The 25863-nt window shown below is 34.8% G+C and overlaps 2 protein-coding genes across 5 annotated transcripts; one reads left to right on the top strand and one right to left on the bottom strand.

The window, feature by feature from the left end:
• Positions 1-7029: 7029 nt before the first annotated feature.
• LOC121967475 (N-terminal acetyltransferase A complex auxiliary subunit NAA15-like) lies at positions 7030-22624 on the bottom strand. The gene is made up of 26 exons (XM_042517736.1): positions 22392-22624; positions 20464-20542; positions 20293-20375; positions 20051-20200; positions 18324-18439; positions 17796-17901; positions 17543-17614; positions 17250-17365; positions 16867-16999; positions 16346-16423; positions 16005-16058; positions 15836-15906; positions 15003-15057; positions 14816-14911; positions 12400-12528; positions 12229-12311; positions 11915-12145; positions 9917-10049; positions 9725-9835; positions 9432-9563; positions 9012-9068; positions 8173-8270; positions 8036-8094; positions 7840-7951; positions 7652-7752; positions 7030-7534 (listed from the first exon to the last, which is right to left on the bottom strand). Exons 1-26 carry the CDS (start codon positions 22440-22442, stop codon positions 7356-7358), a joined length of 2685 nt encoding a protein of 894 aa, XP_042373670.1. The 5' UTR covers positions 22443-22624; the 3' UTR covers positions 7030-7355.
• Positions 22625-23106: 482 nt separating this feature from the next.
• LOC121968563 (MRN complex-interacting protein-like) lies at positions 23107-24138 on the top strand. Of its 4 annotated transcripts, none has more exons than XM_042518882.1 (4): positions 23107-23226; positions 23293-23572; positions 23657-23779; positions 23859-24138. In XM_042518882.1, exons 1-4 carry the CDS (start codon positions 23176-23178, stop codon positions 24017-24019), a joined length of 615 nt encoding a protein of 204 aa, XP_042374816.1. In that variant the 5' UTR covers positions 23107-23175; the 3' UTR covers positions 24020-24138. The 4 variants fall into 4 exon arrangements, with proteins under 4 accessions (XP_042374816.1, XP_042374815.1, XP_042374818.1 ...); XM_042518881.1 differs by having other exon boundaries at positions 23856-24138; XM_042518884.1 differs by having other exon boundaries at positions 23293-23576.
• The last annotated feature ends 1725 nt before the right edge of the window (positions 24139-25863 follow it).

Raw genomic sequence — 25863 nt, 5'->3', positions numbered from 1 at the left:
GTTAAAATTTTCTTAATGTTAATTTTTTTTAGAAAATTTTTTTAATGATAATTTCAACTTTATATGAATTTTTTCCTACCTTAAATATGTTAAAAAAAAAAATCGAAGCTTAAACTTTAATTTTTTTTAATTGTCCCTTAGACTTTTTATTATTGTTAAGTAGAATTTTTTAAAGTATCCCATTTTCAATGAGATCAAAAGGGAGAGTAGTAAAGATTAAGTCTAGGGTGAGGGTAGTACAATTTGTAATTTTTGAACTTGCAAATCTTATTTTATAATTGTTAAATTTTTTTGTGGTTTTATCCTAACTTAACTTGGGGTTTGCTCACATCAAAAAGGGAAAGATTGTAAGTACCCTGTGGTAGTTTTGATGCGATTAACCAAGTAAAGTTAGGTCATGTTAGTATTTAGCCCCTGTGTCTAAGGGTGTAGGAACTTAGGAATATAGGAAGTCGAGCGAAAGACGCAACTAGCGAGAAGGACGCCACGGGAGAGAGCCGACCGGCTCAATGCGCCCGAGGGACGAGATGCTGCGGAAGAGTACGCGGGCGGATGAAAAGGGAGCGTGCGGTGTTTCCGAGGGACGAGAAGCCGGAGTGGAAGGTTGCTCGAAGGCTGAAAGTTGGGTTCGGGTGAGTCCTATTCCGGATGGGCGAGATCACCCAAGCGGAGCTGAAGCCAAAGCAGAAGAACCGGACCCAAGCGTGCGGAGCCGGAGCTAGAACCCGAACCAAATAAGTTAACATAAGGTTAACTTTAGTTTGAGAGCCTAGACTGAGTCTAGGCATCTGGACGGTCCGGGTGCCTGGAGCAGGTTTTTATCAGGAACGCAACATGGCGCGTTCCGTTGTAACAGAGATAAAAGTTTATCCCCCGGGTGCCTGGAACCCTTCTAGGCGCCCTGACCAGGCCTATAAATACAGCTCTGGTCCTAGAAGCTAAGATAGAACACTTGTAATCATTTCTCTTTCGTTTAGCTTTCTGATATAGTGAGTTAATTGCTGTAAAGAGGCTTCTTCGCCTGAAGGAGAGTTTAGTGTGCTTTTAACTTCTTTGCATTAACAACCTCCTCGGTTGTAACCAAGTAAATCTCGTTGTGTCTCTTCCTTTCTTTAATTGGTTTCTTATTTTTTTATGCAAGTGTTAGATTTATTAAAGCTGTAAAAGTTTGAGAAAGGTAATTTTATGTTTTTGTTGTGCAAGCTATTCACCCTCCTCTAGCCGGTCGCCAAAAGGTCCAACACATTCAATATGCAAGGATTAATGATAGTCGTTGGCCATCAATAGTCAACCATTACTATCCGGAAGGTTACAAAATTGTCATTAAAAGAATCCAGGTGGCAAAATGTTAGTTATTCCACTTGGGCAAATTTTGGCCTGACTGATCCGGCATTCGGCTCGCGTAGATCGTGCTTGTAAACGAATTAACTTGGTTCAGTGCAATCCAGATAGTAGCGGATCTAGGGGGAGCGGGGGTGTGCTTGAGCACCCCCTTGCTCCCGAAAAATTCCATCAGTATGTTGCAGTCCGAGGGGCAGAAAAAAGGAGACAAGCTTTAGTTCTCTTCTTTGAGCACCCTCTTCATTTTTTGTCCAGATCCGCCACTTATCCAGACCCTGAATTTGCACCCCCTTGCATCCATGCATGAGGGAGAGTCTCTCCCAATATATTTGTTCACATCATCAATGCATGTGAATCAATATAAACCAACTAATATGTCTTGAAACTCCCAATGTGGAACTAAAGTCTCATTCACAATATAGAGCTTTTTTCCTCTTTCACCTCTTCTCCATTCCCATATATCCAATAGCTATAAATTATAACTAATATAACCTAAATAATTCATTATTATCAATATTAGTCAATAATATATATTCTCACAACTACGGAATAATAACTGCTATATAGTTAGAACAGCCATCTCTTATCAATATTATTTTATAATAATGATGAATTATAATTATTACAATATAGATAGTTTATTTTTTTTATCAACACTAACCAATATTATATAGTATCAATTATTATAGGATCATAGTTGTTATAACTATTTAGTTGTATCAGTAGCTATAAGATCATATAGCTAATATAATATTGATGCGGTCGTTAAGAGAGATCCACCAATGGGTTAAAGTAGACAAAAAGTGGTTGATATGGAAGTCAAGGTCAGGACAGTCAAAAGCCTAAGTTCCTAAAGCAAACTAATTGAGCCGAGCAATGTTATTGACTATCCGGTCGGGCGTAGCCATCCGGCTACGATAAGGTGTCGAAAGGGCTGCTCTCTGAAAGCTCGTGGATGAGGATAATAGACAAACAACAACCCTCCCGATCCACTTCCCCCAAGCGGGAAGCATGATCAGTCGGACACAGGGCAACCCTTCGTTAACAGTGCAGCCAAACAGAAAGTAGGACAATAGCTCTGCTTAGTGCGTCCAGACGGGGAATACCGAGCCGAACGATGGTTGGTCGGCCTCGTGTGGACCTACTAACTATCTTATAGTATCTTTTTGGGAATTTATACCACTGACAGCAGAGCATGTCCAGTAGGCAAAATCATACTTTAGAAGCTTCCAGGTTATCACATCAGAGAGTTGCATGGTTGCTTAAGGAATGATGTCAGGGACACTTTTTTACTTGTATTTTCCTAGGATACCTAAGAAAATGTACCTACACTTTGAGATCCATGCACCAACACTACAGTGATGCTATAAAAGGGGGTTCCCATCTACAGACGAAGATATGCGCAATTTCATTTTATACACGCTTTATCTATAGTTCTCCACTTTTCTACATTACTGGAGACTGACTTAAACGTTGGAGGGCCAACACCGGGAACCTCTTCTCAGCCCGATACTCACTCTTTTGTGTTGTAGGACTATGAGGAGTCTTCATTTCATCAACTTTCAAGTCACATCTCCTGCTTACTATCATCTCTATGTTTGGATAGGATTAAATATTATTGAAAATAATTTTTTTTTAAGAAAAATAGATTGATGGGAGATGGACGTTGTTGTTTTGATAATAATAATAATAATAATAATTCCAGTAAAAAGGGGTGTATTTTTAAATTTACTTATTTTTGAATGAGACTTCTTAAATTTAATCCAGATTAGTTTTTTTTATTACAAGCAGTTAATTAGTAAGAAGCAATAATGATGATAATTAAATGAGCAACAACCCTAGTAGGATTCTTGTTTATGATATATTTATAGGAATTTTTTCTCTAATTAGGGGTGCAATCAAAGGATACTAGATTTCTAGTTTGGTCGTCATGTGTACTTCCTAATTTATCCTGGTGACCGGTGAAAAACTTTCGTGGGATCGGTCGGTCACCCCAGGTGAGGCTAATTGGAATTATCATTTTTCTTTTGTTTAGAGGAGGATAATAGGGATATAGAGCGTGATTGACTAAAGCAAGTTTTATAGCTTCCCGCTGATTTCACCTAACTCGTTACCCCTGAGACAAGGTTGAGTTGACTACTATGACACAGAACTTGCTACAATGGGTAAGAGTTGTTTCTCAACAAAGCTGAACGAACAACCCTCCCCCATAGTAGCAAACTATAGTTTCTCGATTTACCTCCTCATAGATGGTCATGGGGTCGATCGTGTGGGGTCGCTGGAATGACGGATTCCACCTTTTGCTATAATTGTTTAAAGGAGTGCATTTGCTCCCGAGGATAGAGTGTCATGTTTCGGTTCTCTAGTGATAGATTAGGGATCTAGAATTCGAGACTCAATTATAGTAAATTATTGAGAATTTTTCTCCTTAATGGGTAGTGGACCAGAGAATATTGGTTGTTAGGATGGTCTCCATGTGCACTTCCCCGATTTACCCAAGCGGTCGGTGGGAAACTTCTGTGAGGCTAGACCAGTCACCTCATATTCGACGTTACCTGACCTAGTCAATATTTTTTTTTTTTGTTTAGAGGAGAGCACGCCCCTGGGGGTAGAGTGTCATAGTTAGACCCTCCATAGATCAAGGATCTAGAGTTTAAGACTCAGCTTTAACGTATTATTGAGAATTTTTCTCCTTAATGGATAGTGGACCTGAGAATGGCTGTCAAGATGGGCCTTCATGTGTACTTTCCTGATTTACCCCAATGGTCGGTGGAAAACTTCCATGGGGATGGTTGTCTCAGGTTCGATGTTACCTAACCCGGTTAATCTTTTTTTTCCTTGAGGAGGGCACACCCTAAGAGTATGGCTGAGTTAGTTATCAGATGATAGATTTATAGAATTGATCAAGGGTCAAATCCCAGTAAAGGCCAAGGAATTACCCTTCCATGTGATTGCTAGCTTCGATTTTCTAATTTACTCCCTTCTAATGGTGTGGGACAGTCATGGGGAGGTCGTCACGATAATAGATTCCACCATTTGTAGAATTGTTTAGAGGTAGTTGGTTATTACATGATAGATTTACAAAATTATTTAGAGAAGGGTCCGTGGGGCTGGTCGTGTGAGGCCACTGGGGTGACAGATTTCACATTTTGTTACAATTGTTTAGAGGAGGGCAACATACTTGCTATAATGGAGCAAGATATCAATTTCCGGCGGACGCATGCCCTTGGGAAAAAAACTCCTCCCATCCCCTAGTCAACTTGGCGGTCATCTATAAGTTGACCCTGTGATTTACCCCCCTTCACATAACCTAGGGACGAATTGTCAGGGACGTCTGGGGTGAGCGTAATCAGTTTTTTTTTTTTTTTTTTTTGCTACAATTGTTTAGAGATAGTCCCCATGGGATGTCAGTTGGCTAGAGGATGACAAACTTACTACAATAGGATAAGGGATCAATTTTCGACGGGGCGTATATACTTGGAGAAAAAAACTCCTTCTATCCCTAACCAATTTGACGGTCAACTACAAGTTGATCTTGTGATTTACCTCATTTCACATAACCCGAGGACAAACTGTGAGGGACGTCTAATATGAACCTACTAACTTTTTTTTATAATTGGTTAGAGAACTTAAGTGATGTTTAGAGTGAACGTAATTATATTTTACTATAATATTTAGAGAAAGATGTAAGGGATGTCTGAGGTGAATATAATTATTTTTTCTATAATTATTTAGCTGAGGGGCATTTTTAATTTATTATATTATATAATTTTATGTTCTTAGATAAAAACTTCTCTCATATTCTAGTCTATGATTAATTATAAATTAACCATGTGATTTATGTCTTTTGATATAATTTAGAGACTACGAGGAACGTGTAACGGAAGCTATAATTGTTTAGAGGAGGGCTTTAGGGTTTGAGTGGGCAACAGTAAGTCAAAGGTACCCTTTTCTATGGGCAAATAATCAATAAGAACAAATTAAATGCCATAAATAATGGAATCAAATTTTTATAGGGACTTGTGGGGATCTTGCTTACTGTTTGGGAACATCATATCTATCGTACCCTGCCCCGTTCATTATTTTAAGTTAGCATAAATTTCAAAATATGCCCTCCAAGTTTAACAATTTTTAAAATTACCTTGTAAACTTTTCTATCATCAAAATACTATGGAAATGCTCTGTATCTGGGCCTTAGTTGATAAACCATCACCTATATTGAATGAGACCTTAGTCTCTTGAACAACGAAAATCTAATATCCTAACCAATATGACTATAACATATATTGACATTTTTATCTATTAGTTATTATTCAATAACTACTTAGTAATTTTCTTGGACTATATAACTATTCTTATTAATATTTGAAAGGTAAAAAAATTAAAAATAATAATTTCCTTCAAACTTATAATAGTTTATTTATCCTAATGCGATTTAAAATCTAATTAGAATGAGTAAAATTAATTATGACCGTTAAAGGGATGATTTTACAGAAGCAGGGAAAAGAATTTTTATTTTGTTAAACGGTTTATATATATGACGATTATAAATACTCTTATAAAATCATAATAAATAGGTAAGCAACTTAAGTAAATACAATCTCTCTATATATTTTTAAAACAATAGAAATCTTAAATTGTCATGAACTGTGAATATGGATGATTCAAAACTTTAAATCATAATTTATCTTGGATGATTAAAGTTAAGTCGACTAGTTAAGAATCGCCGAACTGACAATTTTAAATCGTCAATTCCGAAATCTAATTATAATATCAATAGTTGTAAATTTTAATTAAGGGTGATCAATTGGTTTAAACTAAATTGACCAAACTGATTAAATCAAAAATTGAACCGACTGAATTTTTCTAAACCAATCGAATCCATCGAACTTTTGAAAAAAAAAAAAAAAAAAAAAAAAAAAAACCAACTGAACCTATAAAACATCAGTTAATTTAATTTTCGACCGAAATAATCAAAAGTTTCAATTTAATTTGGTTTGATTCCAATTTGATTAGATTAAACTCATCATATCAATTCAGTTTGATTCCGATTTTGTTCGATTCAACTTATAATATCAGTTTAATCAAATTTAAATTTTTAAAACCGATATTTCATGAAAAGAAATAATTTCTAAACTAATCGAACATTAATTCTGATTAACTGGACTTTAGCTCGCCCTTAATTTTAACTATTTCATAATTGTAACAATTATAAATTCTAACTATAACTATATCGTAACTCTAGATATAAAAATTATAATAAGCTACAATTCATAAATACTGTAATATAATATTAATTAATATTGAACGAAAATAAAATATCCATATTATAATAACTACTATCAATTACGGCCATAACATAATATTACTAGTGTTCGTGTTATAACGACTATGATTATAACTGTAATACAATAAAAGTTGAGCAAAATAGATCAAATGAAAGAAACGATCTTTTATGTCATTAAACTGCGTGGAAAACCTTTAGCCAATCTGGTTGGAAATAAACAGCATAACAGCCAAGATTTGCATACAATTACTATCCTTTCAACATCTACACATTATTCTTCCAAAAACGACAATCGATCGCATACAAAATCGTGCCAAAAGTTGAACCTTAACAAAAGCAACACAGATCAAACGGAGTGCAAAAGTTTCTAGTTAAGATTACTCAACCCTGCAACTTGAATATATTTGCAACATGCTAAGAACTTTTGCTACTGGACCTGAAGAACTAATAATTAGTATCAATGTCAGATGCGAGGAAAAAGCAACTGCAATATCCGACGAGACATCTGGTAATACAATCCTGTATAACATGCCTGAATGAAAGAGAAACTGAAGATGCACAGTGCAATGGTTGTGGAACATCTTTGATGCTCTAGCTCAGACGCAAAAAATAATTCATGTTGTCTCCGTATATTTTCACAGTAACGAGTGCGGCAACATTCTTCGTTTGAAGCGCCCGCTCATGCCTCTCGCGACTCATTTCAACTCGAGTTAGATGATGAGAAATGCTATTGAATTTTTAGGTCATGGAAGGCTTGCAGTTTTCCAATCAAAGAATGAGAATCTGCCAGTCCATTTTCTGACGAAGTGTCAGTGTGTTTATTGGCATTCCTAGTAACAGCAGAGCTTTGGCTACCTTCAAAATATGTAGAGTAAGGAAAGTAGTCTGCACACCGTGTCTTCCATCCTGCAGTCACACAAAAGCATTGAGAATATGCATAACTCACATTTCCACCAGTCGAGGAGCAAAATCTCAAAACACTCGACCAGCAGACAAAATATGAATGAATGACAAGATACATACTAGAAGTAGCTCCCTGGTCATTGAACACTGTCTCGAGCAATTTATGGACTGAAATGCAGTCTTGTAGTTTCCATATGTTGACAGGGCCAAGTTCCGAATTCCTGTTGAGGAAGTCCAAAACATAACAAAGTGATTTATGTTGTCACAGTATTGTTAGATATTAAAGATGGTAGACTATTGTAACACACCCCACTGCTAGCTTGTTTTCCGACTCTTCAATTAACTTAATCGCCACAGCCTTCTTATCCGGCTGAAGAAGATACAGCATTTCAGCTGCTGCCGCCCGATGCATCAATGAATCTAGAAGTTTCGAAAGACAAAATCAAATTAACAGCATGAAAGTAATTGATCCAATGCAAAACCTAAAGGGAATAACATGATAACCTCTGTGCATCTTGAGGAAGCATTCATTAACTTCGATTAGTGGCTTCCCATGCAACTGACTGCAATGTATAAAAACCAGAAACTTGTTAATCCAAGCAAATGTTTCTTGAGACAGGGAAACAGAAATCAAATGCAACCTTATAATTGGTCGCTCTGCTTCTAATACATTCCAAATGAGTTTCTCTGTATCAGTCACTGGAGAAGTATAGCTGGTAATCTTGTGGAAGAACTTTATCTGTGAAATTAACAATGAATTAATATAATAAAGTAATAGGAAATGTCACTGATAAAGTGGATTATAATTTTCTTACTAGAAAACATAAAGAAACTAAAAATGGCCACTTAAGCAAGAAATATAAATTACAATATCAAAGAGAGAGAGAGAGTAGAAGAAGAAGAAGAATACAGAAATAGTAATTTGTTTGAAGTAGTTCTATAATATGTCATTGGTGGCAAAAAGGTGATATGCTCGCCCCAAGTAGCCAGTATTGACGGCCCCACGGCAAGATATAGGCAAGTAAATCAAGATATGCAGTGGCCTCCTAGGTGGGTGGGACATTTTTTCCTCATGGGGAATGAACCCCATGAGAATTGACCCCTTGTCCTAATGTAGCAAACCACCACCCGAGTACCAGCTATGCTAATAAATAGTGGACTAGTGCCTTCAGGTGTTTAGGCTTTCCTCAATCGACATATTTACAGCAGAAGATGCATTTCCAACGAGAAAAGGCTCTGATGTAGTTGAATTGGTTGCTTCCACATTGTGATTATGCCATGAATTTAGGAGAATATCACCCATCTGACCTTTTTGTTGCCAATTCAAAACTAGAATAATCCATAATACCCTTATTGTATTGTATCCACATTTTCCCTTTTTTTACAGAGGAATGCAATGGCAAGATAATATATTCAATAAGGAAAATCCTCTCTCTAAGGATAAATCTGAGAAGCAAACTGCATGGTGAAAAATCCATACCAAACATCTATGGCAATCTGGATCATTTTCGTCCAATTTAAGCAGATTCTTAACAGCCTGCAGAATTAAAATCAGTCAATGCAGTGAGAATGAAGATGGAGATTAAGATCACCATGTAATGAATACATAATAATGACGTGAGTTCTTTGATAATTCATCTGTGGTATGCTTCTTTCTTTTAAGTGTTCGATTGCATAGTCCATCAAACCTAGATATTAAGAGGATGGAATTTGACATAAATTCCATCCTCTTTCTTTTGAAGAATAAATATTTAATTTGTTCCGTTCTACTTTTGCTCCAGCCATCCTCTTATTTGATGGATCAATTAGAAAGAATCAGGAATCCAAATACTAATTTGATGTTATTTTGGCAAATGCTAAGACCAAAACTAGAAAAAGTTAATATGGCTATTAAGTGTACCTGAAAAGCTAATAGAATCTTTTGCTTTCTCATATTCACTTCAAAAGAAAGAATGTGAGTTTCCAGTGAACTGGAAGAGTTACTCTGAAGCAATTTCAAGTATTTTGTAGCTTCAGCCAATGGATCTTCCACCTGCATATGAGGAACATAGTTTAATTCACTGCTTAAGCAAAATTATACTGTTTGGTAGCAGATGCCTAGACTGCATATCAAACCTATATCTTAAAAACAATAAAAATTTTAAAAAGGAAATCATATGTATAACTATAAAATTTCAATGTAAAATTAAGAACCTGCAATAGCTTTTCACCATGAGGATCTAAATCAACTGGTCTGGCATTTTGCCGCTTGCCAGATTTAGATGTCCAAGAAGTTGTTTCCTCATCATTTCTTTCTTCAGCTTCCTGCAGAATATCAAGGAGAAAACTGAAGGAAACATTCCAAAATAAAGCATTTACGCCTGTATAGAGTTCTATCAAGATTACTTTCTTAGCACGAGCCTCTGCCTTTTTTTGTTTTTGTCTCAGTTTTTTCTTCTGTGAAGCAGGCAAGTTTAACATCTCATCACTTTCCTCAACTGCAGCTTTTGGTGGAGAATCATGCAACTTAACATAACATCTACAGAAGGAAACTTGAATTAAAATATTATTTCTTTTCAATAAATAACATATCACTCTATAAAAGATTATCCCAGAGCCTAAAAGAATTTTTTTATAATGATTCTGGATGATGACACTAGGATGGTGTGAGCCAATATACCACTCATACTTCAGTGGTGTATCTGCCTATTTGATATGTGCATTGATCTAGAAGCCTGAATACCATATTTCCTAAAATTGCTTACATATGCCAAATTGGGTGTTGATGACAAAGTTCATATCAAATGTCCAACAAACGTACAGGAATGTAGGTGAAGTCTACTAGAATAGACATCAAGTACATTTCAGTGCCATCAGTTTTTCAGAATATACAGTAGTTATCTACAATATCTCTATGATCAAAGGAAGTTTCTAATTACTACTATCAGCATCCCAACAAAAATCTTACAAAACCATTACAAGCCAATTGGTATTCATGTTTTTGCCGCAGGAAAAAAAATGCTTAGTCTATCAATATTGACGAGTGCAGATGAGTTTGTGATTGAACTAGTGATGGTTCCCACTGTCATATTTGAAAGCACAGTAATCACATTTTCTTATAAGGAAGAAAATTGGGAAGAAATAAAGTGACAGATTTTCCCAGTGGCACTTTCCCTCTGTTTCTCATGGAGGAAATGAGAGGGACTATTAAGCAAGTAGAAATCTTTTTTCCAGTTTTCCTCATATTACTTTGTCTAATTTGTGAGGAAACTTACTTTCCAGAGAAATGAAGCTCAAATAATATATATATATATATATATATATATATATATATATATATTATTATTATTTTTTTTTTTTCTATATTCTGATAGATAAAAATTTAATTTTCTCTCCATCTTTCCTTCCTTCCAAGGAAACAATCAAAGGATATATATTCTGTAATTATTTTTCAAGAGTTTTGTTTCTACCTTTTTCTTTTTCTTTGTAGGAAAGAGAGGCTAAAGATCCAATTGGAGAAGCATGATAAGTATAAAGCTGTGGCATGAAGGAATATAAGGGTGGCAACACAGTTTAGCATTACACATGGGATACATGAAGTGTTTTAAATTCACAAGAAAAGAAAGACTAATTAGTTGGTTAGGAAGGGCACAAATAACATGAGGGGGATCGATACTTGGTTCTTGAACCAAGATCAAGTTTGTAGTATGTTCAAATGTCTCATAATTAAGCAATATCTTCCACTGTTGTTAAAACAGAATCAGTCATCAGAACAAATAAATTCAAGCTTAAGCATTCCAGATGTAAAGAATCGGGGCTCAAATTTTCAAAATAGAAAATGAAAATTTCAAGGCTTTGTGGTCCTAGTCACAATATGCCTATGAATTCATCTGGATAGTGGTACAAGCGTTTAGAAATCAAAGTGGGAATTCTTAAATTGTCATTTTACCATTCTTAATCCATCATCAAAAGATCAAGTTTAATAATATTTCTTATGCAAAAAACAAATGGAGACTAACTATAGATCCATCCTTGAGTTTCTTTCTATTAAACAGAATATATGATTGTAGGACTGTTGTGAATATATCTAGCAAATAACATACATAACATCTGTTAAAGTTATAGTCATGGCAATGGCAATTGGAGTTTAGGGGGGGTGGCCCTTAGCTTTCCACTTAGGAGGGGATGACAATGAAGTTTAAAAAATAGGGTAAAAGGAGAAGAAATAAAAGAATTGAAGCCAGCATAATACATACATTTTTTTTCAAATCATTCATTAAATCAAGGGAACACTTTGCTTGCACATTTAAATTCTCAATTTCTAATAAATATGTGGATACACAGATAAGCACTAACTCCAAGGTAGTAGGTGTAATTCAATGTAAAATCACTGAAAAAAATCACCTTATGGCTCCTATTGCTGCTTTATGAAAATACTCATGTGAATGCAACTGATCCTGAAACTTCAACATTGACACATAGGACCGTAAAGTCATTTTCCGCAGACAATAAGAATGGAAATCAAATTGGTCCTCAGTGATGTCTGAATAATGCTTCTCAACAGCCAAGAAATTTTTAAGTGCATGTCCTAGATCACCTTGACGAAAGTAACTTTCACCAGAAGCAAGTTCATACCTTCCACAGTAACATATATGAGTAAGATCAGAGGAAGGACAAATTATTCGAGCAATTGAGATATGCAACTGAAAGGTGCATACCACATACACTGCATGTCATGAAGATTATTATGCTGGTCCCCGTCCTTGGTGAATAAAACAGCTGTTTTCTCAGCTAAAGCAACCTTGAGAAATCAACAAATAAAATATCATTTTATGTGCCAAAATTAGAATTGATAATAACTAAATACCATTACCAGCATAAGGTCATACCTGATCAGCTTGGAGCATATGTGTAACACACTCACTATTCAAGTAACGATCAGCAAGATCCATAGACCTAGCTTCATCTGCCAAGGCAGCTGCAGCAGGTAAATCACCAGCATGTTTCAATATTCTGCCCTGTGGTCCAGATTGAAACATGTCAGCATGACCTATGTACATTTCCAGTAAAAGAAACATAATTGCCAGCCGTGCTTATGGCAAGAGACACAATGTGGTTACACATCATTGGCATCTCAACCAAAATTAGATATGCTATAACCTATAAAAAGAATGCATTACCAGAATTGCCAGAGGTGCTTTTGGGAAGAGACATTATGGTTAAACATCATTAGCATTGCAACCTAAATCAGATAAGTTTTAAACTATAAAAAGAATTCATTGCCCCAACATCAAAAGGAATCAACATTGTTGAAGTCCATCTAGTTTGCACCATCAAACATAAAAGAGAGATTAGACAGACGCTGACAAGGCACCAAAGTAGCTCAGCAATGCTCATTTTCTTTCTTCTCAGGACTTGATTTCCAAACAAAGAATAGGAACTGCAGTAACACATAATATTTAAATATAGTCAGATCTCCTTATTCTCTTCTTTCTAATAAGATATAGAATGCACTCTAGGAATCTTTGTTCCACATCCATGTCTCCAGACCAATTTTCATATACAAATCAACTTCCTGCAAGTCTGAGGCACACTTGTTTAGAGATATTTACTCCAAATTAATCACTCGAAACTAAAAGTTTAGAGAGCTTTCACCAGAGATACCCTCAACTGTGATGAATTTCTACACTTTATCTTAAACAAACACAGAAAATAGGAAGTCAACTTCACTTCTTTCAACTTTGATGTCTTAAACAATCACAGTAAATAGGAAGTCAACTACACTTCTTTCAACTTTTATGTCTTAAACAATCATAGTAAAGAAATCAACTTCACTAATTTGATCATGTAAGCCATAATGTTGCTCAAGTGGAGAAAATATAAGGCTTTTGGAAGAATAATCTTATCTTAGATTCCTTATGCTGCTCAAGTGGAAGAAATATAAGGCTTTTGGAAGAACCATTTTATCTTTAGATTCCTTCTACATTTTGTTTCTTACTCTAGCAAAATAAATGACTTCTTATATTGTTATATAACCAGTGCATAATGGTGCCTTTTATCAATTTGCAGCCAATTAGATTGAAAGTTGCTTACTTGTCAATTGGCAGGTATCAGCTAAAACATTTGTCACACATACCTTGGAGAAAGGTTCAAAATCTCACACCATCCTGAAGTTTCAGGGACAATACTATTTCGGTATTGTGCTGATATTTCGATGTATGGTGTCGGTAATGGAATGGAATGGAATGGAATCGAAGAAGGAAATGAAGCATAGGAAGGATACATTGCCTGTGCTGATCAAGATTCTAAATTTTGTACCATGCCGGGTGAAACAATCGAAACATATCATTCCACTAAATTATTGAAACTCGACACACACTAAGCGCATACAATGTCTTCTTCCTTTCCTTCATCTCCTTCCTCATTCAACCTCTAATTTATCACCAACACCATGCATCGAAACATCGGCATGATAAGGTATCTTACCAATCAAAGACCAAAATTATGACAACTCGAGATTTTGAAACTTGGTGTCGAGTGATATCCAATTTCGGTGATTTATCAAAATGATACATTTCAACCATGCCTTAAAGAGTGTACTTGGATATGATCTTGGTTGAATACCATATTACTCAAAATAACACACAATTGTGGATATATGTTTGTTGAAACTAGGATGCATAATGTGTGTTAGTCCCACATGAACAAGTTTGGAGGTCCATTGTATAATTTAGTCTCTTTCCTACCAGTTCAGGCTTTTGTAATAAGTGGTCAGTATATCAACTTCAACATGGTATCAAAGCAAGAGGTCTAGAATTTAAAATCTACTTGTGTCAAAAGGATAGCTTATACCTCTGAGCTAAGATGGCGTTGGGGGTGGCTCTACACTCATTAGTCATAAACAGATAAGTATGGTCCTTTTCCTAAGAGTTATAGTTTTTGAGATAACTAATTAGTCAATCAACTTTCACAACATCTAAGCTCGGGAAGTTTTGAGGAATTATGGAATAATTCTCAGAGAAACTTAGCAACAAGTTTTTGAAGGAAGCCAACTAGGGCCAATATTTAATTGAAATCCATATATAGTAAATGAATCTATAGAAGGGGTGTACCAACTCATCAATAAATCAAGGATGACACCAAACTGAATAACTGCAGCAACTAAATGGCAAGACTTATGAACAATTGAAAGTGTAGGAAATTTAGTGAACTATTTTGCATAAACTATGATAGATTCCACACTGCTAGCTCACGATGACACCCAGATAACTAGGTAATGGAATTTGCAAGGCTTATTGCACGAACCTTAATGGAGTACAAATCAATTACTGTTGGTGTGTGCGCAATAGCTTCATCGATTTTAACTAGAGCAAGAAGATGTTGGCCTCGTCTATCATAATGCTGCGACACAATAGAAGCAAAGACAACGAGATTAGAAATACACATACGAGAATCACCTAACACTGCATTAACAGGAGGAATCAAATTGAACCTGTGAAACCAGAAACATTGTCCACATGATTGTTGACGGAGGCTCTTTTTTTGAACTGTATTAAAATAAGGGGGGAAATCAAAACCATGGCTAATAAGTAATATTAACACAACATGGCATGGTTGATAAACATAACTTATTACTTTTCCTAAAAAATATACATGATAACATGTTTATCATTTTCTAAGAATGAGAATGAAACCCATAAAATGGGCAAAAACTTTAAGTGAAGTATAGGAAACTGAGCAATACTGGTCTCTATGTTTAGAATTAGAAAGGATATTTCATTAAGGCTCATGAAAAATATAACACAGTTGATGTGATTCTCATTAGGAAAATCATAGTCATTTAAAGAAATACGTTTAACCTTTCAGTTTGACTGTTTTCTTTAATGCTTTAGTTAATCATCTTAGATTTCTGCAGTGTTGAATTTCTGGTTATTAAAAGCTACACTATAACTCTATTACCAACAAATAAGTACTCTCAAGAAAGTATTGGTCAAAAGAATTCAAATTTAAGATCAATATAATGAGTCAGATGCCAGAACATGACAATTTATACCAGATATTATAGCATAAAAGATCAACTTACCTTGTGATACATCCAACAACTTTTCTAAAGATAAGTCTGTCTAAAACATCAATTTCACCAAAAGGAAAGAGAACAACAAATTTAAGACAAAGAAAATGATAACCCCTTTTGTTCAAGTAAAGAATAAAGATTGTACTTTTCTTGAGTCATTTACTTAGAACAGCCCACAGTCAGTAAACATCAATCTGCACTGATTACAGAGCACCTATCTGGAAATAAAAAAATTGAGACCACAAAATTACCTTCCTGGAAAGTATCCTGTAGATTTAAGTGAGTCTTCTAGATAAAGAAATAATTCTTCAAGAATGGATGCCTGCAAAAAGAATTCAATGCATAACAACTCATCAAGCTCTTGCTTAAACAGCATATAGATTGAGCTACTTCTTGAAGGTCTTGAGTAATTCTGCAAACCTTTCCTTTCTGGTCATACAAGGGGCTGAGATCAGAGAACAGTGAAGGAACACCCTGAATTAGCATAGGTGAAAAAAGTTAGACATCTCAGCTTGTTCACCTAATAATATAAATTTATTTTTGGAAAGAAAATATCATACTTCTTTATCAATGAGATACCCATAGGTGGTGTACATACATACATATACATATTCATGATAAAAACCTAACCTAAAATACAAAAGTGGACTAAATCCACTGCATCAAAAGCTATATTAATCTAATAAATAAAAGAATAATAACAAAAGTATCCTAATGTTATAGTCTATAGAACAAAAGAGCAGTAAAAAGAATTCACAAACCTTAGTTAATAATGGTCTCGCATAGTTGTCTGCTGCTTCACGAAATTTTTCACCTTCCAGAAAATCAAGTGGTATTCTCTGATCCAAAGAAAGAAAGATCCCAATAGATGATTTGCTAATTGAAAGTAGAACATTGCAAGAAAGATGCCACAATAAACAGATAATTTGAATAAAAGAGCATTACATACATGCACAATAGACAACATAATTCAAATAAAATTCATGCTAACCACCAGGAAGCTTGCATTACAGGAAAAGCAAGCATTCGAAAAGCATGGTGATCTTATTAAAATGAAGAAAAAAGAAATGCCTTCCCTCATAGTTTGTAGTCTTCAAAAACCACATCAACAATCAGTATAGAATTGATCCTTGCATTTCGTTAAGTAAATAATGATACATTCTTTGGCAAGAAGATAAAATAGAGTTTTTGCAATCAAGAAGTTGGTACAAGTTAGTTAATAGACAGAATACATAGAGATACATGAGTAACATCATCCAATGCCAAAAAAGAGTTTCCCTACCTTAACAGCAGAAGATGAACCATATTGCTCCTCAAGTGACTTATACAAAGCATTCAATTTATCAATCTCATCAGATGTATATTCACCTTTTTCAGAGTATAATTGGACACATTTTTGCAGGCCAATCAAATACCTGTTAACAGCAAGCAACAGTATGAATGCAGCTAAAAAACTCAAAAATGAAATCACAGCTTTAAATAACAAAGTAAAGTATAAAGAACAAGTAGTAAGAACATTGCAATCAGACAAAAAAGTGAAAACCCAAGAAACAAAAAAGAACAAAAAAAACCATCAGCATCCTGCCCACAAGTGACTCCGGAAAAGGGAAAAGGGAAAAAGGAAAAAAGAAAAACATTACTTGGTATGTATGCAAAATAGCATACCTATAGTTATCAGGATTCATAAAGAGTAGGGACCTATATATCCTTTCCGCTTCCTCAAAGCGCCCCAATTTCAGTAAAATGGAAGCCATTTGTTCTTTGAAGGTTAACTTATCTAACTGATGAAATCAAGCAACAAAGAAATAAGTATGATGCAACAAGCAATATGCATCTGTCAAATATGAAATGAACTACTAGAGATTGAAATTACATATTTGCAAGAGCATTTTGTTCCATTTAATAACCATGAAAATGAATCATTAACAAAAATATTATCAGCTACAGCATAAGCTCACAATTTTAGACTCCTTCTTGTGCATTTCCTCCAGTGCTCTATCAAGCAACTCACTTTCCTCTAGCAATGTAATCTGCAAAATGTAGTATGGAATATAACCTCACCATCCCACATAGAAGTATCACAAAAAAACTATGAACAAGGTGAAGTGGTAGAAAAGCAGAAGAAAATGAATTCACTTATAAAAGATTATTCCATAAGATCTAATTAACATAACAAAAGAAGGAAATGCCCCTCTTTTAAAGTTTATACACCTTGTACAAGAGCATTTCACTGTGCTCATAACGCTCATTTTCTGGGGGGTAATCATCCTCCAACGTCCCTTCATATGCTTCCAATATATCAATTGCCTTCAAAGGGCTAAAAAGAGAAAGAAAACAAGTAACAAAAAAGTTATCACTTTGTATAAAAAAAATACAATGGAGATAATTTGATAATAAGAATATTAATGTCATCTTCCAAGAAATGATGGATAATTCCAATACAGGTACAATATGTGCTCAGGCAATGCATCACATATAATGGTGAAAGAGATCATATTATAAACATAATATAATTGTTTACAATTTAGAATAATAGTTCCAACTACTATGTGATTCACAGGAAGTTTTACATAGAACAAGTGGAGAAAAAGGTGAATTTGGAGATTCAAAAAACAAAGTTCAGAAAGACAGTGCATTTTGGAGAAGCTGAAAAGTGAGTGACCAAAACACTTGAAAAAGTATTCTCCGATGGTAACTGGTCAATAATTAACATATTTACCCTAGAAAACCATGACTTACTTAGAATTCAAGTGGTGTGCAACAGCAAAGCCAATCCAGTTCATGCGGTGGTTTGGCTTCAACGCTAAAAGTTGTTGTCTAGTTTCAACAAACCCTGTCAGGTCTCGCATCTGAACCTGAAGGAGACATGTATAGTTGTTACCTAAGGAAATCGAATACTACTATTCACAGTCAGAATTGCAAACATTAATAAGGAAGAGCTATTTTCAAAAAACAATCAAATAGAAGAGGATCAATGAATTTAAACCAAGTTCCAAAAAATGTGCAAGAGATAAGAAAGACATATAAACATTCAATTTGTCTTGTGAATTGAATATAGTAACAATCTAATGATGCCAACAGAAGATGATCAAACCTGTACATTAAATTAGAAAAGTTATATGAACACCTCTGGAACTGGAACTTTGTAATTGTTGGTATCCATGAAGAATCGAAGTTATAACAATAAACAGGTGAGGTTGATATCACATGGCTAGAAGATATTAGATATAGGTCAGAAAATGGAAAAGAAGATGCAAAGCCTGTTATAAGCGTACCCACATTTAGATATAAATTAAAAAGAGAAATTGCCATAGAAAAATAGTTCCAATAAGTTCAACCACATTGATCCTTCAAATCTTGGTGTAGAGTTTGACTAGGCCAAAGGGCAGCCGCATTCAATGGAGTTAACGAATAATATCCTGTACAGGTCCTCTTTGAGAAATAGCCATACTGGACTTTGGAGTGAGTATAAAATAAAATTGTGAAGTGTGTAAGTGATAAAATTAAAAAGGATTTGTAGCAACAAAGTTTTAAAAAAATGTCAATGAAGGTCTCAAGCCTAGATAAAATAGAATGAGAGTTGTCTTATGCAATTGCAACTTATCAACTAGTGTTAAAAATGTCTAAACCCCTACGAGAACTTTTGTAGTTTTTCTAATATAAAGAGGTGTGTATCATAAGGAAAATATAGGCTAATTATTCATACATTTAACTAACAAAGACTCAATTATTTATGGCTTAAAAAGTTTAGATATTAACATCAAGAATTAAATTTTTACATTAACTATTCAAATATTACTTATTATTGATATCTATAATTTAAAATTAATATTATTACATTATTTCTTTATCTGAATAATTTTTAATAAAGAAATAATATTCCATTATTATTGAATATTGTTTAATGCTAACAATCTAATGAGTGATGTTGTTTAATTTACATCTATTGGTTATTGAATCAAATATAAATATAATACAACAATAAAATAATTGATATTATTAATCTAATAATAACGTTTGGTTATGTACTTTGACAAACAATAACTTAATAACAAGAATGCTAATTACATGTCAATTTTAAGAATTCTATTTGACTTTTATGATATCGATATATAAAGTGATATAGCATACATCATTCTTAGGCTTTCAAACTTCTTCTGTTATGTCATAATTAAACAAATTAATTTTATTTTTTTCCATTTTGTGATTTTTTTTGTTTCCTGATTTTTATTTACTGATTTCAATTGAATCAATCTTACAGATCCATGAAGTTGATACCTTTAGTTTACGGAACATCAATATTATTGAAAACCAGGATAATCTCCATAAATTCAGAAACAGAATAGCTACATTCAGCAACACAATATTACAACATAATTTGTTAACTTAATAAACTGAAAGTGCTAAAAAAAAATGCAAACTCACAATCTAAAGTTGACAGCATTAATTGCCAATAAAATACCAACCTGCAACAATGATAGATCCCGCAGGATTTCAATATTGTCAGGATCAATTCTCAAAGCATTTCTGTAACACTTAATAGCTTCTCTGTATTCTCTATCGAACCGGTACAGTAGACCATAAACATGCCAGCACACGTGGCTTTTAAGATCATTCTACAAAAGAAAAAAGTTTGTATAAGAGATGCCTATGGAAAAAATGAAAGCGGCCTTATAAGTTATACAAAAGAAACTAACTAATAGCCAACCTTAAGACCACGACGAACAAGATCATATGCTTCTGTTTTTCGATCCATACAATTCAACGTCAATCCCTTCATGGACAAGGTTTCTAGCAGCAGCAAGTAAAACCAGTCAACCAATACTGAATCAAGAAATCAATAATAAAGATTCTTATCGCTGAGAACTCAAAATCCTACCTCCATGCTCAGGAAACTTCTTCAATATGGTATCTGCAGCCTTTAATCCTTTTTTGTATTGTTTTGTCTCATATGATTTCTGAAAAACGAAACAATGAGCATTTGCATTAACATTCTGACATATAGTTTAATGAAAGCAAGGAAATAAAAATGATAAACCAATAGGTTTTAGAACCACTTTTTTTGGTAAAATAATGTGTTGTTACTTCTACACAATAATGCCTGTGTGATGAGTGCAAATTTGCAAGTATAGGAGATTTTTTGTGAAAACAAAGTAGATATGACATCACTGCTTCCCGGACCAGAAGCCCAACAAGAAATCAGCAACTAAACTTTATGATGAGTTTCAAAACTTTACTTCTTGGTGCAAGACATATATGAGTTGAAGCCTAAAAGGCAAATTATCCATCTAAACAAAATAATTTTACTTCTATTTATATTTTTGCTGCATCTAGGATAGCAAAAAAGCATCTTATGTTTTTGCAGGAACAAAAAAGTATTTTAGAATTAATTTGTAAGATGATGCAATTTACCAGATGTTCCATTGAACTTTATGCCCCTTGTACCTTCAACTACAATTGACATTCATAAATTATTTTTGGATGTCAATTTTTTTTAAAAAAAATCTTATAATCAATCATGTTTTGATTCTATAATTTATGCATTTTAGATATTTGAAAATCACAATGCCCATTTTTTAAAAATTTAACTTTACCACCCCCTGATGATTCCATTACAAATTGATCAAGCTTACATGTATCACAATATTTCAACAAATTTTTTAAGATAAAATTTAAATTAATGTTTTTCAAACAAAATTTCATGTATCACACACCTTTTCAATTTCCTGCCACAACAGATTTACAAAAGAATTTTCTCATGTGTAGTTCATGAAGCGACTGTTGAATTCTTGGTGATGTAAGGGCAGCAATTTTCAATAGAAGATATGGATAAATTCTAACTTCCAACAGATAAATCAGTTTTGGAACTTATAATGGAACAAACACTGAGTTATGAGTCGAAATGAAAGGCCTGTATATGCCAGTATCTTCAGTTGCTCCTTGTAGCAAATTTTTCACAATGACATCTAAGTGGACATCGGAAATCAAAAGCTCTACTTTTCACTTGTTGCATGCAGCACTATTTGCAAGTAGTTTTCTTATAAAGTTGCAAGCTAGCTGTACATAATAGATGGTAAGCAAGCTCAAGAGCTGAATATGCAGGATCTTTTTGAGTTCATTCTAGAAATGTGCTTCCTAATTGATCGGGGTGGGTCAGGCTATCAGACATATTGTTTAAGAAACTGTACGGGGCATGGTGAGATTAAGGCATGTCACGAAGGGCAAGCAGAAGCAAATAATTTTTCATCAAAATTTGGCATCTTCTTCCGATCATTATAAATAGGATTTACCTCCCAATACTAGCTCAAAAAAAATTAAAAAGGAAAATTTTTCTGCACATCATGAGATCAGAGCCATAGAAAAGAATATTATCAATCACAAAACTGGTACTTTATTAATCCAATGTTTACTGCACTAGCTTTGTACTATTTCGCTCCAAAACCCACCAAATTGTAAACTTGACAGAAGAAGAAAGGAAAGAAACAACTAGATCCAAGAAACAAAGAAGAGAGACGAGCATCCATAGCAACGTTTCATTGAGTTCTCCAAAAAAAACATCGACTTTGTAGTTTCACGTCCATCCAAAAGACTCCCTCAGATCAAAATTCTAGCCCCGGAAATACGGCAGCAATACATAACACTGCCAGAAGAGTAAATACAAAATCGCAATCTTTCATCAAGGCCATGAGAAGACCAACACCGAGAAACATCAGCTCCGATAAAACTAGCATCGAGATAGTATTAAGAAAGTATCGTATGAAATCAAGGTGGCTACTCTGATTAAAAACACGCTGAGAGGGCACTTACCACGATGACCTTGAAGAGATTAGCTTCTTTGGAGGGGAGAGACGACCCCATTTTCGGCTAGATCTAAGGAAACTCAGGAGGCGAAGCGCAGGAGAGATATGAGGGGGAGAAGGCGGCAGAGGAAGGTGGAATCGAGAAGGTTTCTCCGCTCGGGTGAGGAGCAGTCGTATCCAATGATGAAACCCTACCCCCGCCGCGGCAGTGACCGAGGGAAACCCAGTTGAGCTCCCATGGCGGCTTCGCCCGCTTTGTGGGGCGTCCCCCCACCATCCCCACCGTTGATCGACAGGATTCTCGCCTGGTGTTTGTGAATCGGACGGTCACAGGATCCGGTTTGGGCCAATGCAGACTCTATTGAACGGTCCAGATCGAACATCAGTAACGGTCGATGTGGTATTTACTTCGCGAGATACAGTTGAGAACGGCTCGAGACTTTAGATTGCACATTTTTTGCTTCTTAACAATACTATTATTACTAATTTACCAGTGTAATGTCCACGCACGCAATGCAAAAAAATAAAATAAAAAAGATAAAATAATAATAATAATACTTGTTTTAATATATTTTTGTTCAAAGTGACATTGTTTTAATGATAATAATGATAAAAAAGCGTTTATTAAGAGATATTTCCCTAAATAATATAATGGCTGCTGCTGTGGGCTGATCTTCATGGGCAGGTTCTTGGGCCGGTTAGGGTATTAGACGGCCCGACAACGTTTCTCCTTCAAAATCCCAGAAGCAGGAGAACGAACTTGGGAGTGGAGAGCGATCAAGTCGGTGGCCATGGCGACGCTCTTCATCGCCCTCCAGTGCTGTAACTGCTCCACGATGCAGGTCAGTGGCACCCATCTCTTCTTCTCTCCTCTCCCTGTTCGCGCCTGCAACGTGGTGAAACTGCAGGTGAAGCAGCAGCGGAAGGGCACCATCTCCAAGTGGGTCTGCGCCGTCTGCAACCAGCGGCAGTCGGTCCGGCGGATCCACGCGCGCGGCCCCCTCGCTCGCGACCTCCGCGAGTTCGTCCAGGACTTCAACATGGCCCGAGCCGCCGCTGACGCCGATCTGGGAAATCCAAATCCGCCCCTTTCCCGCGCAGAAGACGACCCCTTCTCCGTCTCGAAGAGGAGAACGGATTGGTCCGAGTACCTGGATCCGGAAGCTGATCTCGATGGAATCGAACAAGGCAGGTTAATGTGTTTCTTATTTGGTTCTCAAAATTCAAATCCGTCTGTGTTTTACCTTCTGATTGCTCGATTTGGGTGTTCAGATGCTTTGCCGGAGCCTGCGGTGGTGGTGACGCAACTGCCTCCGGCGAAATCAGCTACCAAGAGGAGTTCCTGCTTCAAGTCTCCAGTGGAAAAGAGGAAGAAGACGCCAATTGGTGTTTCAGGCAAGTGCTTTCCTTTGCAATTTGGCTTCCACAGTCCCTCTCGATGTGAAAAAGGTCGATCCTATGATCAATGTAGCAGGAAAGGCGGTGGCGATGGACGGGAAGCGCGGTCGTGGTTGGTCGAAATGGAGCGAATACTTGGATTGTGAAGAAGAGGAAGAAGGGGAAGCGATGAAGGGAGCGAAGTGGTGTGATCACGAGGAAGCAGTGGAGGAGGAGGTCCGCCCAGACTTCAAGTGATTCTTTGCTCGAGTGTTCTTCATGTGAAACAAGAAGAAAATTTTGCTGTGCTATAAGCAATTTACTTACCGATCTGTGAAGGAATTGGAATCATGATACAGAGCGCAAGAAATTTTGCATATGCTTGTTTTCATGAAAAATATTATATATATATATATATATATATATATAAAGTTTCCAAAACATCCCAATTATAATATTCAAAATTACTAAATCATATGTCCAATTATTATTTTACTTTTATCCTTCAAATAACATAAAATCAATATACATAAATCAATTCCTATGTATATGTCTAGTTCTCTTAATTGTAAAAATAATATCAAAATTAATTTGATCAAATATATTAATAGTAATGATTTTTTAAATATGAATATATTTAAAAAATTAATTCATATTCAAAAAATTAAAACTCTAAATATATTGGGTCAAATAAATCTTTAAGGGTATAGATATAATCATAAGAACTTAAAGAACTCATAAAATTTAATTTCACTTCATTCCAAATTCTCTAAGTCCATCAACCGATTTTGATGAATGAACCTATACTGATTTTATTTAGGTTCATTCGGTCATAGTTTTAAAAAAATCACTAGACATAATATATTATGTCAAATTGATATTTGATAATATTTTTTCAATCAGGAGAGCTAGACGAACACATAAGAACTGGTTTTATGTCATTTCAAGGTCTTTAGGTCCATCGGTCAGTTTCGACCAAAATCGGTTGATGGACCTAGAGACCTCAGAATGATATGAAACCAGTTCTTATGAGTTTATCTAGTTCACCTAATTATTAAAATTCTATCAAACATCAATTTGATCCAATATATTGAGAGCAATGACTTTTTGAACACAAATGTGTCTAAAAAATCAATTCATATTAAAAAAATCACTAATCTTGATATATTATGTCAAATTGATATTTGATAGGATCTTACAATTAGGAGAATTAGATGAACATATAGGAACTGATTTCATATCATTCTGATGTCTCTAGGTTTATCAACCGATTTTGGTCGAATTCGGCTGATAGATTTTTTAAACAAAATGAAATCAATTCGACTGGAAAAAAAATTAGTCGATTGATTTATTTTTCCAGTCGAATTACTTTAAGGACGAGGGTAAAATGGGAAGTGGTACACGATTTGATAATTTTGAAACTATGATACATGATTAGGATATTTTATAAACTACTTATCTAGTGGGTTCAATAAAAAGCTATATATACTAGTGATCGTGCACACGCGTTGCGTGATATAATACATTGAAATCCCATTGACCCTTTATAATGAAATTATATTAATTAAAACATTTTAGTATTAAAATACTAAAGTAGAGTCATTAGGGTAAAATACCTAACTTTTGATTATTTGAATCCCAGCAACAAACTACTGTAACGGACTTCCCTATGAAAAAAAAATTTAATTTAATATTATACTTATCTTAATAAAAAAATTAAGAAAAGTATATTTTTTAACATTGTCGGTCTAAAATATTTATAAAAGCTTCTTTGATCATAGTGTTGTCAATTCTAAGATGTGGGACTAAAGAGAAATATATTTTTTTATATAAAACAACCAGAGAAAATTAATGATGAGAAAAATTCATAATAATACGCCGCAGCTGAGTTTCGAACTCTAGATCACTAATTGTTTCGCTTGTGGAATTACTAATATATCTTGGAATTATTTTTAGTGTGAATAGAAAAAATGATATTAACGTAAATTCATTTTAGGCTTCACCAAAGTTAATTAGTAAAGGAGGGGGGAGATTTTTAATAAAATAGTAAGATATATATATATATATATATATATATATATATATATATATATATATATATA

Source organism: Zingiber officinale, chromosome 3B (assembly GCF_018446385.1).
Source record: "Zingiber officinale cultivar Zhangliang chromosome 3B, Zo_v1.1, whole genome shotgun sequence".
Classification (NCBI taxonomy): Eukaryota; Viridiplantae; Streptophyta; class Magnoliopsida; order Zingiberales; family Zingiberaceae; genus Zingiber; species Zingiber officinale.
The sequence above is the reverse complement of the archived record's forward strand: the minus strand, read 5'-3'. Positions and strand labels throughout refer to the sequence as shown.

What these genes read in the sequence shown, in the direction of transcription:
- LOC121968563 (XM_042518881.1), top strand. Translation starts at nt 23,176, where the DNA reads ATGGCGACGCTCTTCATCGCCCTCCAGTGCTGTAACTGCTCCACGATG. An exon ending in TCTCGATGGAATCGAACAAG is followed by an intron (nt 23,573 to 23,656) that starts GCAGGTTAATGT and finishes TTGGGTGTTCAG; the next exon opens with ATGCTTTGCCGGAGCCTGCG. An exon ending in GACGCCAATTGGTGTTTCAG is followed by an intron (nt 23,780 to 23,855) that starts GCAAGTGCTTTC and finishes TGATCAATGTAG; the next exon opens with CAGGAAAGGCGGTGGCGATG.
- LOC121967475 (XM_042517736.1), bottom strand. Translation starts at nt 22,442, where the DNA reads ATGGGGTCGTCTCTCCCCTCCAAAGAAGCTAATCTCTTCAAGGTCATC. An exon ending in TTGTTCGTCGTGGTCTTAAG is followed by an intron (nt 20,201 to 20,292) that starts GTTGGCTATTAG and finishes TTTCTTTTGTAG; the next exon opens with AATGATCTTAAAAGCCACGT. An exon ending in CAGAGGCTCGTGCTAAGAAA is followed by an intron (nt 9,836 to 9,916) that starts GTAATCTTGATA and finishes GATATTCTGCAG; the next exon opens with GAAGCTGAAGAAAGAAATGA.